The sequence below is a fragment of the Chenopodium quinoa genome, unplaced genomic scaffold, assembly GCF_001683475.1.
Source record: "Chenopodium quinoa cultivar QQ74 unplaced genomic scaffold, ASM168347v1, whole genome shotgun sequence".
NCBI lineage: Eukaryota > Viridiplantae > Streptophyta > Magnoliopsida > Caryophyllales > Amaranthaceae > Chenopodium > Chenopodium quinoa.
The window spans coordinates 4,606,870-4,623,631 of NW_018744537.1; the positions used below are offsets into that span (position 1 = coordinate 4,606,870).

The 16,762-nt window shown below is 29.8% G+C and overlaps 1 protein-coding gene across 1 annotated transcript; it reads left to right on the forward strand.

The window, feature by feature from the left end:
- Positions 1 to 10,905: 10,905 nt before the first annotated feature.
- On the forward strand, positions 10,906 to 15,607 carry LOC110698768 (sulfite exporter TauE/SafE family protein 3-like). Its single transcript, XM_021876291.1, has 12 exons — positions 10,906 to 11,505; positions 11,611 to 11,770; positions 12,155 to 12,355; positions 12,450 to 12,514; positions 12,606 to 12,633; positions 12,729 to 12,781; positions 13,276 to 13,362; positions 13,442 to 13,492; positions 13,597 to 13,818; positions 14,791 to 14,884; positions 14,966 to 15,106; positions 15,237 to 15,607. Exons 1-12 carry the CDS (start codon positions 11,299 to 11,301, stop codon positions 15,320 to 15,322), a joined length of 1,395 nt encoding a protein of 464 aa, XP_021731983.1. The 5' UTR covers positions 10,906 to 11,298; the 3' UTR covers positions 15,323 to 15,607.
- The last annotated feature ends 1,155 nt before the right edge of the window (positions 15,608 to 16,762 follow it).

The window sequence follows — 16,762 nt, forward strand, 5'->3', positions numbered from 1 at the left end:
AGTCCAAACTTGAACTGTACTAATGATAATGTCCCAAAAAATTAAATTAAATGATGGCCCTCCATTCATACTTTAGTTCATTTTTGTACGAAATAATGACGGCACATAAATAACGCGGGAGTATTATAATTATAGAAGTACTGTAGTAAAAATTACGAGTAGCCGTTGAATATAATTTCAACTCATTGGGTCCTACACGGTGGAGGACGGCGTGATGGCTTCTAATTTCACGCACGTGAATAACTCAATTTTTTATGAGTTTTTTTTTTTTTTTTTGAATAGATGTTTTTTTTAATGAGTTTTAAACTTTTAATGCTAATAATAAGTTCAATTTGATGATGTGTAATCTTAATTATTTGTTGGGCTATATTCTCATTTTCTTAAATTTATTTTAAACAAATTCACCATGTGTGAAATTATTTGGCTTTGATTCTAGATAGATAGACATGTAAGGATATTGTTAAATTTTGAGATAATAAGAAATGGACCTAGGCAATTCGAATGAAGAGGAGAAGAGTTTGAACCACAAACCAGGCAAAAGAGGTTCCATACTAAAACCCATTGGTGATGTAGGATTAACTCCTTTATCTTATAAAGTGAAATCATCTCTCCTCTTTCTCCAATACGGAACACTCACAGGTGGGTTTACAATGGGTTTCAACACTCCCTCTCACTTGTGAATGTCATTGAAAATTTAGAAATACAGAGCTAACTGGAAAGGCTAGATTAATGATCCTGTTAGGGGTTGGACATCCTGTCGTGGTAAATCTTTATCTAGTAGCGATTTATTACCCAGTTTAAAAGAAACCCACAATCCAAGCTCTATTTCCATGTTAAAATTTTGAGATAATACGAAATGGGCCTGGGCAACCCGAACGAGGAGGAGGAGAGTTTGGTTCACAAACAAGCTAAGCCAAGGAGGTTCCATACTAAAACCAATAAACTGGCTTAGGGTTTGTTTGGCATCGCTATGTTTTTCTTTTTTTGGGTTTTGTTTTTCAAAATCATATGATATATATCATATAATGAATAAAAAATTAGTCAAATCTATTAAAATCGTGATAATTTTGAAAACAGACAACTGAAAAGTAGAAATACCTTTTTCTTGTTTTCTGTTATTAATTTTTTAATTTTTTTTATTAAAAAAAAAATAAATAATAAAAAAAAAAAACCAACCTGAAAAAACGACGCTAAACAATCCCTTAGTTTTTATATTTGACTCAAAAGCTAAACCTATATAACAATACAGAGTATGATTTATTGTTAACTATGTGATTGTCTTTATTGATACAATCCATACCTTTATAGTACTACTATATTAATTTAACGTCACAGAACTGTAACACTATATAAGAAATGTTGGTGTAGAATTGAAAAAGATAAAAGTTATGGGATCGCATGTAGTACCACAAGTTATGGGACAAATTTAAGGGATATATCAAAAAAGAAAATTGGGAAATACAGCCGATTAAGGGCTAGATGTAGTAGTTATTACTCACAAATTATATTAAAAACTTGTACCACTGCATAAGAAATGTTGGTGTGGAATTGGTGTACAAATTAATACATCAATAATAAAAACAACTTAAATATAGTGACACAATTAAGTTTTCCTTATAATTTATGGTTATGATTATGATATACTTCTTATGTAGGCTCATAAAATTAAATATAATCTCTAAATTGGTTTTAGTTAAGAAAATTTTATGGCAAACTTTATCAAGCATTAATCCGGTGTAATTTATGCTTAATAATATTCCTATCTATGTTATATTTTCTTATGAATTATGATCAGATTTTGAGAGTAAATCAATTAAATCATTTTGTATAGAGTTAGTATTATTTATGAAAAGTATATTACAAGAAATCAATTAGATCAGGACACTAATCTCTTAACAACTACCAATTACTTAATATAATTATTCCACCTGAAAGTGGGGGTAGATGAGATCTGAACTTGTGACCTTTGTGTAACGTTGGCTCTTGTATCATGTTAAAGGACCAACTCAACCAAAAGTTTAAGATAACTAATTTTTAAAATAAATATATAAAATAAAGAAAGAAAAGGAGAACATAACACAATTAAAATCACTCATTTAAGTCATTCCTAATGTACTTAATGTAGGATTGTTATTTCTTTAGTTGCAAATTACGCAATATTGATTATACTCTAATTATTTATACTTTTTTTTTATTTGTTAAACTAAAAGATTGATTCATAAATAAAAAGTCATGCGCAATTACAAAGAAGTTTATAATTAATAAATACATGACAATGAGAAACATCATTTCAGCAAAACTACGATCATTGTTTTTTTTTCATTTTTCATACCCTCTTTCATATTGGTGTGATTTACAGCCTTCTTTGACGAGGGGTCTATCGATCTGTAACAGTCATGAAGAAAGTTTCCGCCTGATTCATCTTATTGTAATCGAAAGATTAACCTTTTTTTTTTTCCCGATCCCACACAAATCTTTATCCATGAAACAATTTTATAGCAATCCATCAATTAAAAAAGCAAATCCACCCTCAAAAGAGAGAAGAAAAACTTTGTCTTTCAAAAAAGAAAACTCCTCCCAAAGAAGAAGGGAAACCCTTTCTTTTGAGGTAAAAATGTTCCTCCTACAAGAGGAAAAGTTATTAAAAACCTAAAAAACAAACAAATAAAGAGAAAAAATGTACAAGAAACAAAGATTAGGGCTTTTCACCGGTAAAAACCGATGAAAGCCCTTCCAAACTTCAACAACTAAGGCTAAACTAGGGTTTTAGGGAGAGGAGAGAGGAGAGAGAGGCTAGATATATTCAATTTATTTCTATGCTGTTAAACTATGTTCCTATTTACGAATTACGAGTACTATTCATTTGGTTTTGGTTTTTTTTTTTTTTTTTTTTGGACGGGCTATTCATTTGGTTTAACTTAAACAACTTTGATTACATTTTGTAAATTTATATATAAGAAATAAATTACCATGAGGAATGAAGTTAGATTCGTCTAAGTACAAAGTATGTACGTAGTTTCATAATATCAATTCTTAAATTTTAAAATATGATATGATATTGTATTACAAAAATTAATGGACAAAGTTGTACAATATAAAAAGGGATTATTCTTTTTTTTTAAAAAAAAATGAAAAATACGGTCCAAGTGTGTATTGTCACTCCAAAGGCGTAGAACAGCCTTAATTTGATCACTTGTTTTGATTTGGACAGGTGCTTATAATTTGATAAATGATTGAATATAATTTAATTAGGTGCATTGAATACTCTGCTTGTCTAGTTGCCCAAAACGTTTCTTGTGGAGAACTTAGAATTGACCTCTTAAATTGCTGGGATGTCATGGCTCTTATCAAGAAGAGGTTTTCCAATTAATTTGGGATAAATGCTTCGCTCAATCATCACTTCTAATACGAAAACTATGATTAGACATGTAGATGAGACTGATTCTTGTGGTATACCCGAGTTTGATTCCTCACTCACCGTCTCGATCTCCTGTTCTTATTCTTACGGTTAATAACAATACTCTCTCTGCCTCTAATTGTTTGCTTTTCAAGTTATATGTTCCCCCCCGTCTCACAATATATTTTTTGTTTTCTTATTTTAAAGACCCAAAATGTTGTTCCTATTTCTATTTTAGGATAGTATGTAAAGACCTGATACCCTCATCTTTTTAACTCTATTCATTGAACTTCCTAATTTAAATTTAATTTATCTACTTGCATTTTAGATTTTTCCACTTTCTCTCTCTAACTTTTGTTTGTAATTGTACTTTCTACTTTTTTCCCCCTTAAATTATTCACTTGCCTTGTACTTTTGTCTAGCTTTTTTCCACTTTTAATGTACTTTTTCCACTTCTCCTCCTATTTAAATATCATGAAAAAAACACAATAGGAACTATATTATGGGACGGAGGGAGTACAATACTTGTTACTTTGTTAAATTTTGTGATTGAAATAAATAAAAGTGAAATTTGGTTGGACCAACCGATTAATAATAGTAAACCCAACTCCTGTAAACATTTAAACTCTGTAGTATAGAGCAAATTATAAGAAATGAATAGATTAAAAAAAGATATAGGGATAAGCAAAAAGGGACGAAGGGAGTATTAATAATTTTCATACTTGAGGCTTGCCCCTCTATTGCAACAAAAAAAATATTTTTCATACTTAGCTATATTTTAGTACCATAATAAAATACATTTTTGATACCTCTTATAGAAAGTAATCCATTACCACGTGAAGGTTATACTTCCTTCGTTCTATTAATATTGCAACAATGGACCTTTAGTACTATTTATCACTCTTGTTTGAGCATATAATATGATTTATACATTAAGCAAAATACAGCATATGGGATCTTGTTGGATTCGTCTTATAACATACTTTCACAATATCAACTTTTTATAATTTTTACTCTTACACAATTATAGATATTTACCATATAAAATGTGTTTTGAAATGCGTAATTTCATCCATAACATGTAAAATACCAAACACCTTATAATGAATGATACTTATAACTAACTATAACTCTCTAAGCATTGTACTATGTATGAAAACTAAAACAAAAAAGAAAAAAAAAAGCTCTCTAAGTAGACAGTCAAATCATTGAAGTATAATACTTGTGCTTTTCTTTGGATAACGCTCTCTTGTTATGAGAAAAACTCACAAAAGAACATTTGAGCTTTATCTATTAAATTTAAATCAATTATCATTTTAGAAAAGGAACATTAAAAAGTAATGACGTCAAACATTTCAAGTTTTTCTTTTTTTTTTTTTTTTTTAAAGAAAGGAACATTAAATTAGTTGAGTTCAAACATATTAACTTTTTTTTAAAAAAAAATTATATTAAAAATAAAAAATTTGAAAATTAATGACCACCAACATTGTTCTCAAACATAAGTTATCTTCAATAAATTAGTTAAATTTCGATCATTACAAATTCAACGAAAATCAGCTCATCAAAGATTAATTAAACACAACGGAACCTAGTAAAATTTCATCAAAATACGGAGTAATTAATATGGAGTAATAATTAGCAAAGTTATCAGATCAACAAAAACTTTTGTATACATCATATTACTGTACATTGGGGTAACTTTTGTTGAATTTAGGGTAACTTTTACACTTTTTATGGTAACTTTTATTAATAAAGCATAAATAACTTTTATTTATATTAGAGTAACTTATATATATTGGGTAACTTTCATTCATTAAAGGGTAACTTAGTAGCGGATATATAATATTTTATTGTATATCCGATTTTTTTAAATGTTTGTGTTAGATCAATTAGTCCCGGTTGCATATTAATGAACTAAATCTTCAATTCCCACTCTCAACTTTTTACTTTTATCGCTTAATTGTTGTCATTGTCAATTAGTGCTATTAGATCCAAATCAAATTGCATGACAAGAAACAAATCTATGAATCTCATGATTTTTTTTAAGTACATATGTACATGGGGCCAGTGCCAGCTTAATTTCTAGTTAAAAGGGAAAAAGTTCATGTACATTATATATTTATATTTCTGATAACAGATCTGGTTATCCACTAAACAACTTGGGTTGCCAGCTCAAACAAAGACTTGTTATCGCATATTCACACACCATCATCATTCACCAACCATTATGTATAGACGTATAGTATTCGCATATGCAAATTGATGCAGATAAGGTTAATTACCGCGTAATCTCTATGTCCCTATTTTTTTGCCCCATAGCTAATATTTGAGTCAATTTTTAATAACTTTGACCATAAATTCTCATTAATTTGTAAGCAATAATATATCTCTGTTCTATTGTTTATTTCATTTGAAATATTGAGATATTCTAAAATAAATGAAATCTTATGGTTTAACGGTTTTTTTATGATTAAAAAAATAGTCACATTTATATGGAATCCTGATAAACTCGACTCAGATTTTTTTTTTTTTTTTTTCCAAACATATAAGTTTGTCTCTTTCTTTTTCTAATTTTTTTTTTTTATTAATCCTCCTTCTATGGCTCTATCAACAATCGACTATGACTTTGGTCCTAATACAAATTGTCCATTAGTCCTAGACAAAATGTATCTTTCAATTGTTTCAAAAAAGAAGCACCACGTACATCGTATTTCTGTAAATTTGATTCTCACCCAAGCCGTCCATACTTTCTTTATGCTCTATCGGCTTTAAAATAAATGCTTTAATCCAACTTTTGCATTATTCATGTACACTAATTTATTTTATATTTTTAATTTGTTTTTTTTTTTGGATGGGATATACACCAATTTATTACTTTAACCGTCGATGGTACTTTATATACGAAGTATAAGATTAATCATGTCGTCATCATATGGGTACTTGTTAGAATCATTTAAATGTATAATTTTTAAATATAAACTTTTTATAGCTTATAGTAGTTGATATTTAAAGAATTTATTAGTCAAAGTTTCGGGTGACAAATATATCAGTTAAAACATACATCTATACTAATATTTTAAAACAGGAACTTTTGCAAATTATACAAAGTGCCACGTGGCATTTCTCTAATATCCATCATATTTTTATATTTTTTTTATTACTTTAAATAAAACATTTTCATTCATTCCTTTTCATCATATAATTTCCCATTTTCTTGGATAAATGTACTTTCAATGCTTATCATGATTCTGAATAGCCTCCAATAATAATTACTGAAAACTTCAGTTTCCAACTCTCATTCCAAATGATAGTCATTATATATAAATTCGAAATTCTCTTCCTTTTTCCCATTTTATTTTCATGTCTAAAATTTCTTTTCCCTTCCTATTTTTCTAATTTGAATTATACAACCTTACACCGCAATTGAGTTGATTTCCTTCCTTCCTACGAAGTATTTTTCTAATTTGAATAATACAACCTCATATCGCAATTGAGTCTATTTCATAAGTTTATAAGTCAATTTGACCAAATTTTGTATTGATCAGTTTCATACTTTCATCAAATTTGTCATAGAAAGGTTTGTTTTCTCTATGTTTAACTCCCACATTTTTAATTTTTTTTTTTATCAATTTGCAATTTTACAATTTTAATTTCAATTATAAATATTGTGATAAATTAAATTATTGTATGGAGTATTCAATATTTATGACTAAATGATGTTATTGTTTTATAAAAATTGAATATTTGTTGGGTCTTTGAAATCGGTGAATATTATTTTTGCAAAATCAGTCATGTGCATTATTTTTTTTTTGTTGGAAAATTCCTAAATACTACTTCGTATATGACCAGACTCCTAAATACTACTTCAAATATAGAAGTTGGTCAAATCTATTATGTTTTTGCAATTTAAAATTTTAAAATTTATGGGTTTTCAAGTTTCTTGTATTATTTCATTGGTTGTTGGATTTTTTTTTTTTGTGTTTTTGGAGTTCAAATTTGCTAACTATTGGATTTTAATTTTATGTTTCAAATTTCTTTTTTATTCATAATTTTACACTATTCGAGCTAAATTAAAAAATCCAAAAAAATAACCTTCCAAACGTTTTCATTCCCCTGAAAAATGATGAATTTTCATTTGTGTCTCTTCATCTCTTGGTTTTCCTCTATGTCCCAAACGTTTCGATTTTTTTGTGTGTTTTTCAATATTATATTTGCTAAAATTTGAAATAAATTGGTGAAACAAAATTTTATTTATTGGTAGAGTTTTAGTTTTTTTTTTTTTTTTTTTTTTTTTTTTTTTTTTTGGCTTGATGCAATTTGTATTACTTAATGTTACATTTCATATGATGTATTTCTTTTCCTATTAAAAATATATTGCATTACATTTACGTACGTAGTATTACATTTTAATTTACTAAAAAAGTGTGATTTGTATCTACAAATGTTTTTTATTTTCTTTCAATAAAAAAACTTTTGATTAAAAAAAGTCTAAATGCATATATATTTAGACAAAATGATTATTCCGTGCATCGAGCTAAATACTAGTTTTATTTTAAAACTGGGAGTGTACATGTCCATACAATTTTGTTTTTTGGTGCAAAACTTGCATGTACACAACACACACTATCATCCAAATAAAATAAAATAAAATAAAATAATGCAACCTACCTACTAACCTTCAATCATTATTCTCATTTCTCACGGTTCGATACTAATAGTACTCCTGCGGTCTGCGGAGTATTATTCAATGTGTCTCATATGTTTATAATCTGTGTCTACTTCAATTGTTATATTCAAAGTTTGCAAAATTTATTTCAATATTTGACACTTACTAGTTACTATTATAGGTGACAAAATCGAACCGATCCGAAAAAAATCATCCGTTTCGAATTGTAACTGATCCGATTTGACCCAAAAAATTCATAATCCAAATCTGATCTGTAACCGACCTTAACTTAATCCGAATCCGAATTTAACCCGACTTGAACTCAACCTGAACCCGATATGACCCGACTTGAACTCAAACTGAACTGATTTGACCTGACTTGAACTCAACCCGATTTGAAAATGACCCGACAAATAACCGATTTAATCCGATCTGTTATAACTCAAACTGATATTAACCCGACCCGATTTTAAACCGATCCGATTTTAACCCGTCCATAATTTTAAACCTAACCTATTATAATTTACCCTTTTTTTTTTCAAGTTCTTATACTACTGTAGATTTACAAATGTACTAATTATTAATAAGTTAGAAAGTCTAAAATTCTAACAAATATCTTATACAAATTGAATTAGTAATAAAGCAAATTAATAGTACTTGTAGCCTCATTAAACAATTGAAGATTGGTACCTTAAAAAGAGGACATTCTTTTTTGTATATCACTATATGTGAGTATGTGACTATCATCTATCAGTCTATCACTAGTTCATTACTAATCGTCTCACATATGTACGTCGGTATGATAATTCATCGATAATTATTCAATTTAATTTGGCTCCAAGATAAATATTACACAAGAATTGATTGAATGAGAAAATTAATTCTTCGCATTTTGTAATAATTAACCACACAATATGAAAAATGACACATGAATGACTTGATATCAACCCAATAATAAGGTAAAAATTCAATAATTTCTCTAGTTTAAAAATGATCTTATTTGGATATTGAATTTGGTCAACTCGATCAAAATCTAGACAAACACGGAAAGGATTTGAATCGAAATTGACCAAATATTGAACCAACCTTATTTTAATCAAATCGAACTTGACCGAATCGAAATCATCTGAACCGAAATCAACCCGACCCAAATTCATCCGACCCGAAATTAACCCAGACAAATCGTTTTGAACCTGATTCTAGAGTTGACCCGACCCATATTCGACCTGGACTCGATATACCATGACCCGTATTTGACCCGACCCGATTTTGACCTGACCCGATCCGAGTTAAAGAATAATTTTGATCCAAACATATCCGACCCGAATAAACCCGACTCAAACACCATCCAGTTATCTGAATCAACACCTCTAGTTACTACCGTGTAATAAAGTCTATTTGTGGTAAAAAAATGTTGGTTAACTATGGCCAAACGAGGGTTAAGGTTGATTCTTGACGTTATTTCTGATTTTATTGTTGATAACTATGGTTAAATGTTGGTTAACATAACTTTATTTGATTCATGTGATTTTGTTTGAATTTATTATATTCGAACAATTTTCTTAAAAATCATAATTTATTTCATTTTGTTTACTTAGACCCTGTTCACTTCACGTTATTCAAGTAGTATTAAGTTAAAATAATTTATGTTCAGTAAGACTTTGTTCACTTAATAATAATATGTTATATTTCTTCTTTAAAGTTACATATTTTTACTGAATTGAAATTAAATTTATTGAATTGAAATTATTGTTATTGAACTGAACTTAATTCGAAATTAGTTCTATTGAATTGAAATTATTTTTACTAAACTGAACTTAATTCTATTGAGCTGAAATTATATTTATTGAACTGAAATTTTGTTCACTAAACATTTTTTTTGAGGTGAAGTGTATAGGGCCTGAAAACAAATTTATATTAGTAAAAATAAGTAAAGTTCAATTCATTAAAAAAATTTTAATCAGTTAAAATTAATTATTTTATAGAACAAATATAATAAGAAATCAGTAAAAATAAGTTTTAATCAGTAAATATAATTAAGTTCAATCAAAGTAATTTAAGTTAAGCAAAAATAGTAAATTTCAGTTCACTAAAAATAATTTCAATTCGGTAAAAATTAGGTGAAGAGAACAAAGCCTTATAGTACCTTATTTTATTTGAACTTATCAGAACATATATATTATTTTATCTAAATTTTTTTTTTGAATTTCCAAACTTTAGTCTCTTTTGATTTTTGCTAAATTAAAATTATTAAAGTTACGGATTAAAAGTTTTTTTTGATAAACTGGACTTATTTTAACTCATTTTTATTGAATTTAATTAATTTATTTTTACTGAACTTAACATATTTTCACGTACTAAAAATTATTTGAATAAGGAGGACTGTTGGAGTATATTGTACATACTTTGTCTGAAATGTTTTCATCTGAACTTATTTATTCTTATTTAAACTTATATATTTGAAATAAAATATATGCGTAATTAATGTTCCGTAAATAAGATGAAATAAAAAGACCTTTTTTTTTTTTTTTTTTTTTTTGGTATTCCACTCGGTTCACCCTTTGAGCTAATCCGGATTTGGGGATCAATTACGGGTGATTAGGTTCCAATTCCCTCTCAATTATTGTTGCTGGAAATCGAACACGCGATCCTCTAAAGTGCAGTCCCATCACCACTGCACCATAGGTCAATTGGTTAATTATTTTTTTTGTAAGTAGTTGGAACATTGAATAATAATGCCAGGTCATCTTGATCTATGTCTTTGTTTTTATCTACTCATCATAGTTAAATTTGACCCAAGCAAGTGAAAAAAATCGAAATAAATAGGGAGGATTGCAAGAACCACAGCACCCATCGACCCAGAAATCTAGAGTGAGAGAGAAAGAGAAAGAGAAAGAGAAAGGGTGGGTCAAATTTTAGAGAGAGAAATAGAGAGCGTGATTGCGATCTCTAGAAAACGTGTATTCACAATTATTTACGTGTCATTTAAATTACCCTCTTTTTCTCTAAAAATTCTCCACCTTTTAATAGTTTTGTTGTTTTAGATCACTTTTTGTTGTTTTGCCCAGAAGGTGTTTGTATAAATTCCTCACTGAAACAAAGAGGAGAAGAAAAACAAGCAAACAAGTTCCTGGGTTAGGCAGGAGCATCAAGAAAAGTAAAATATTTAAGGGTTTTAGATTTAAGATTAAAAATTTTTGATTTTCGTTTCTGGGTTGATTTAATTTTTTGAAAAATGGGTAAATCTGGGTTGATGAAGGTGGTTTTGTTCAGCATATTTTTGTTGGGTTCTTTGCTCATATTTGTTTCAGCAAATGAGGAGACTTTGAAAGAAGTTGCTTCTGCTGAGATTGAAATTGAAGAAATTCATGTTAATTTTCTTAGAAAGGCGGTTAATTTCCTATGGCAAAGTGGTCAAAACACTTATGAACATGTTTGGCCGGTAAGTTAGTTTTTTTTTTTTTTTAATTATTTGGGTGTTCATAAATTGATTTGATTTGAATTGGGATTGAATGAATGAATAAATTTATATGATTGAATGTCACAGGACATGGAATTTGATTGGAAAATTGTAGTGGGGTCATTGATTGGATTCTTTGGAGCTTCATTTGGGAGTGTTGGAGGAGTTGGTGGGGGTGGTATCTTTGTTCCCATGCTTACTTTGATTATTGGATTTGATTCCAAATCTTCAACCGCCATTTCAAAGTGTAAGGATTCTCTGACATTCATCTTTCTTAAATCCTTCACTTTTCAATAATTTCCCAGCACCTTTTTATGTATATTATTATGTTACCTGAGCTACTAGCAAAGGATCTGATTTTCATAAAGTTAATTTTTGCTGATTCTGATTATTATGAGGTTATAATAGTTTTTCTTTTACTTGAATTTGTAACACGGATCGGGATTCTCTCCAGTAACTAGGTGGTCAAGTTCTATGAGTGTTGTGAATCAATCAATCTAGTAACTCGATGGTCCAGTAACCGGAGAGGATCCTATCTCGTAGATTGTATTCGAATTTTTAAAAATAGTTGAATTAAGCAAAGTGTCTTTAGCTTTTGTGTAGTTTCTGAAATGTTGGGTTGTTTGTTCAGGTATGATTATGGGAGCAGCAATTTCAACTGTTTACTATAACCTTAAACAAAGGCATCCAACTATGGAGATGCCTGTTATTGATTATGATCTTGCACTTCTCTTCCAACCAGTGTTGGTTCTTGGGATCAGTATTGGAGTTGCCTTTAATGTTATTTTTGCTGACTGGATGATCACTGTTTTGCTCATCATTCTCTTTTTATGTAAGTAAAGAAATTGGTTAAAGTTTAATTATACAAATTAAGTACTTCGTATTAAATTTGAGAAAGTTAATAAATTATCACTTTGAATATGCAGTTACATCTACAAAGGCATTCCTCAAGGGTGTTGATGCTTGGAAGAAAGAAACTATCATGAAAAAGGTCCTCCACTTTAGTGATTCCTTCAGCTTTAATTTTCATTTCTTATTTTTTTGTTTGTTTCATTTACTAACATTGAACCTTATGTTTTCAGGAGGCTGCTCAACGTTTGGTGTCAAACGGTAGCTGATTTCGCCCTTTTAAAAGTTTCGTTACTTTATCGAATTATTTGTGCTTTTTTGTTTCTTTTTAATCAAAAAGTTTATCTTGTTATCAGGTGATAATGGTGATTACAAACCTCTTGCAGCTGTTCCCAACAAAAGAGAAGAGGTAAGATTAGTACCTCATAAATTAATGAACCCCCTTTCTCTAATATTTATAGTCATATGTACTTTGTTTATGTAGTACTCGTATATCTTTTTAAGATGCTGGGAATAATTTGTTATCTTTCCTTGTATATAGTACAGAGTAATGGTCGATGATCAAATTAAGTGATGAGGAGAGTATTGAAATGGTTGACACATAAGTATTATCAAGGGTCTTATTGTACAAAAATCATGTTATATTTTTATTGTGAGGTCTTTTTGACACTAAGAAACTTAATTCCGAATTTAAGATGCATTATGGTTGCAAACTTGCACATAGGTAGTTACACTTCTCCTGAATTTGCAAATCCTTGGGAGTTTTACTTCCTAGGAAGTGAGTAAAATTGTTAGGTTTATAACTAGGTGGAATGTCCTACAAAGTAGAAAATGTTGTTTACAATTTGAATCCTGAGTAGTTTCTTAGGAAATATTGATCTGATTCTTCTGCAATTAACTCAGGTATCCATCAGAGAAAATGTACACTGGCCATCAGTGGCCATATTGTTTGCCGTTTGGTTTGCGATTTTAGGACTTGAAATTGCCCAGGTTTGTTCTGAACTTTTACTGATTTCTTAAGCATTAAATAAAGTCCATGCAACTAAACAATGAGTTTTGTATCTTGCAGAAGAACACCTCTACTTGCTCCCCTGCATATTGGGTAACCAATCTATTGCAGGTACCCCTCCATACTCTACTTTTTATATGTCTACTAAATCAATTATTTAATCATCTCATTGTCAACAATATCCTTAGAGCTAATTTTTTATTTCATTTGTGAAGATTCCTGTGGCACTTGGAGCATCAGGCTATGAGGCATATTTGTTGTACACGGGAAAGAGAGTGATTGCTTCAAGAGGCGATGCAATCGGTGCTTGGAAAGTGCACCAGTTGATTCTCTGCCTCTTTACTGGAGTGGTTGCTGGAATGGTTGGAGGACTTCTTGGTCTTGGTGGAGGATTTATTTTAGGCCCTTTGTTTCTAGAGTTGGGCATCCCTCCTCAGGTCAGTTTACCCTCAAACTTGGAAATATGTGGTATTCTTTGCCTTTTATTTTAATGTGGACCTGCCTCCTGATTTGTCCTGCATTAGGCTTTAATAGCCAATAATTGTGGGTAGCATTATAAAGGGAAGGGAGGGGTGCTTAGTCTATGTCATTCTTAGGGGGAGAAAAAAAACCTGTGATGAGCTCTCAAATACAGGTGGACTTGCACTACTTGCTTAATTATAGTTAGTGCTGTATGACTTAGTATTTAGTAATGTCAATCTTCATGCTTCCCCGTCCAAATTTGAAAGTCACTTTTTCATGTTTAGTAAATGCCACATTTCTAAATGTTGTCCCAAGAAGAAATTCTTTCCTAAAGGAAATAATTCAACAAGATTTATTATTATGTTAGAGATGAAGGATGACGTAGAGTCGTAAATATAAACATTAGCTACACTAATGGGCGTCAGTTTTTTTTGTAAATATTTTTCGCCTTTTCATAAACTTTAGCTAGATAAACCTTTAGTAATTAATCAATTAATTGATAATGGGCAACGGTTTTGTTTTGTAAATATTTTTCCTAATAATGTTTGTCAATTCTTCAATGCTGTATTATAAGAAAAAATGAAGTACTAGTGAACATAATTAGGTGTTGTTCGTGATAACTAAGATAGTTAGTAGGATGATTGCTGACAGATAAATATTTGGTTCAGACATCACTCATCAATGCTTTTTTAACCTTTCCTGCCAAATACTAACTGCTCCAATTCCTTTGCTCATATCTTGATGCAAAGTCTCATATTGGGAAAATATTAATGAGAATTTAAGGATGTGGTGGACCCTTGTGGTTGTCGTGTTACAATAGTCGTCTTTTAAAAAGAACCATTGTAGAATAATTGTATCTTTATCTGTGTAATAAAATGCCAAATTATCAATTATTGGACTCAAGTTGACAATTGCTGCAATATAATGTTTGTTCCCTTTTTTAACAGGTTTCAAGTGCTACAGCTACCTTTGCCATGATGTTCTCTTCATCAATGTCCGTTATAGAATACTACCTTCTTAAACGATTCCCAGTGCCATATGGTAAGCTCCGGCCTACAATCTCTTAAACACCGACTGAAAATTTGCTTAGTCATTTTCTTAAGCATATGGTTCTTCTTGCAGCTGCCTACTTTGTTGCTGTTGCTACGTTTGCTGCCTTATTCGGGCAGATTCTTGTGAGGAAATTGATTGCTGTTATTGGAAGAGCCTCTCTCATCATCTTTATCTTGGCATTCACTATTTTTGTCAGTGCAATTTCACTTGGTAAGTATCGAGTATAACTTGTCATGCCATTCCTTTTCTTCCACATTGATTTTGGCTTCGTTTATCTCACTCGAAAACCATTTTGTGAACCTATCTGAATTCACGTGCTGAATCGTTTCTACCTCTGCAGGTGGTGTAGGCATTTCAAACATGATAACCATGATTCAAAATAACGAGTACATGGGATTCGACAGCTTGTGCGCATATGATCCATAGTGAAGCAAAATTATGAATTTTTGAATTGTTTTTGTGCAAGTAAAAGCTCTACAAGGAAGCGAGTGGTGAAAAAATCATTAGTATGCTGTTAAGAATAGTACCTCCTCTTGCTGTCAGAGCGAAAGTGAGTTCAGAGTGTTTGGTGTAATTTTTTAGCTCCTCCAAATGTTTGTCGTTAGGTTTTTAGCAAAATTTTTGTGCTCAAGTCAAATGCACTTGTACTCCTCAGCTTATTGATTCAATAAATTTACAGCAGAAGCTAGCTTTAGCTGTCATTTATACCTATCCTTGGTGCTATTTTTTGTAAAAATCTATCTTTCTATTAATCTATTGCCCATCATTTTTATCCCCCACGCTTTACCTGAAATTTCATTGTTTTAAACTTTTTATTTTTTTTTTGAAACAAAAAAGCAGGAAATTATTGCATATCGAGGTCCACCAAAGTAATGATATTACTTTGGGGGAACGGTTTATACAAACTAACTCATCGTTACCAATAATACTCGCCACTTCATCAAAAAAATTATCGTATAACAAATTAACAGTACAAAATTATAAGTATGAGAGATGCTACACCAATCATTATCATCTCTTCGTACAAAACATCAACATAGTATTGCTTACTATTGTATTATGTAGTATCACCCTCTATGTTTGGATTCATACAAGGTACGATTACCTTTACACGCAGTAGTTCCAATGCTATTCCAATCATTGTTTGAATAAGATTTTCTTCATGTCTTTTACTAATATTTTCTCTATTTTCCTTACTTCTAACATATATTCGACCCACAAATTAAGGAATAAATTAAAGAAAGTTAAATGACATAAATCAATTAAAAATCAATTTTTGGACAAAATTATGATCATTTTAAACCCTAGTAAGAGGATCATTTGCTTAATAAATTCTAAATTATTTTAATTAACTTTTCAGGTTACTTTTTGAATCTCTTCTTTATCATATGTACCAAAAGAATATATTGCCCATATTATTAAAAAAATAATCCGAGAATAATATATTACATCTATTGTTTAAAGTCAGAAATTTAAACAATAACAACACTTATAAGCCTAAGCTTGACTTAAAACGACACAAAGCATGCATATTGTGAAGAAACCTTTTTAATTAATTAGAAAAAGGAATATTTTACCATCGATGAACTTGTATTATATCTCAAAAATACATCGATGTTGAAATCACATAACTAAAATCAAATAATTATTTTCTTAAAAAAATCCTAAATTTTGTTTTTTTACCCAAATTTCAAATAAACCAAAAAAAACAATTGAAAGTTAGTACTTGACTACTTGTACAAGGAATACTGGAATATGGATCTTTGGCACGGAATCGTTGTAGTATACTAGTATCTCTATGTCTCACATAATTGTCTTATATAAAACGAATCAAATTATGAATCAATTTTATAAAGCTCAAATAAT

Coding starts and splice junctions, on each gene's coding strand:
- LOC110698768 (XM_021876291.1), top strand. CDS start 11,299: ATGGGTAAATCTGGGTTGATGAAGGTGGTTTTGTTCAGCATATTTTTG. Junction 13,363..13,441: donor TAGGACTTGAAATTGCCCAG/GTTTGTTCTGAA, acceptor TGTATCTTGCAG/AAGAACACCTCTACTTGCTC. Junction 15,107..15,236: donor TGTCAGTGCAATTTCACTTG/GTAAGTATCGAG, acceptor CTACCTCTGCAG/GTGGTGTAGGCATTTCAAAC.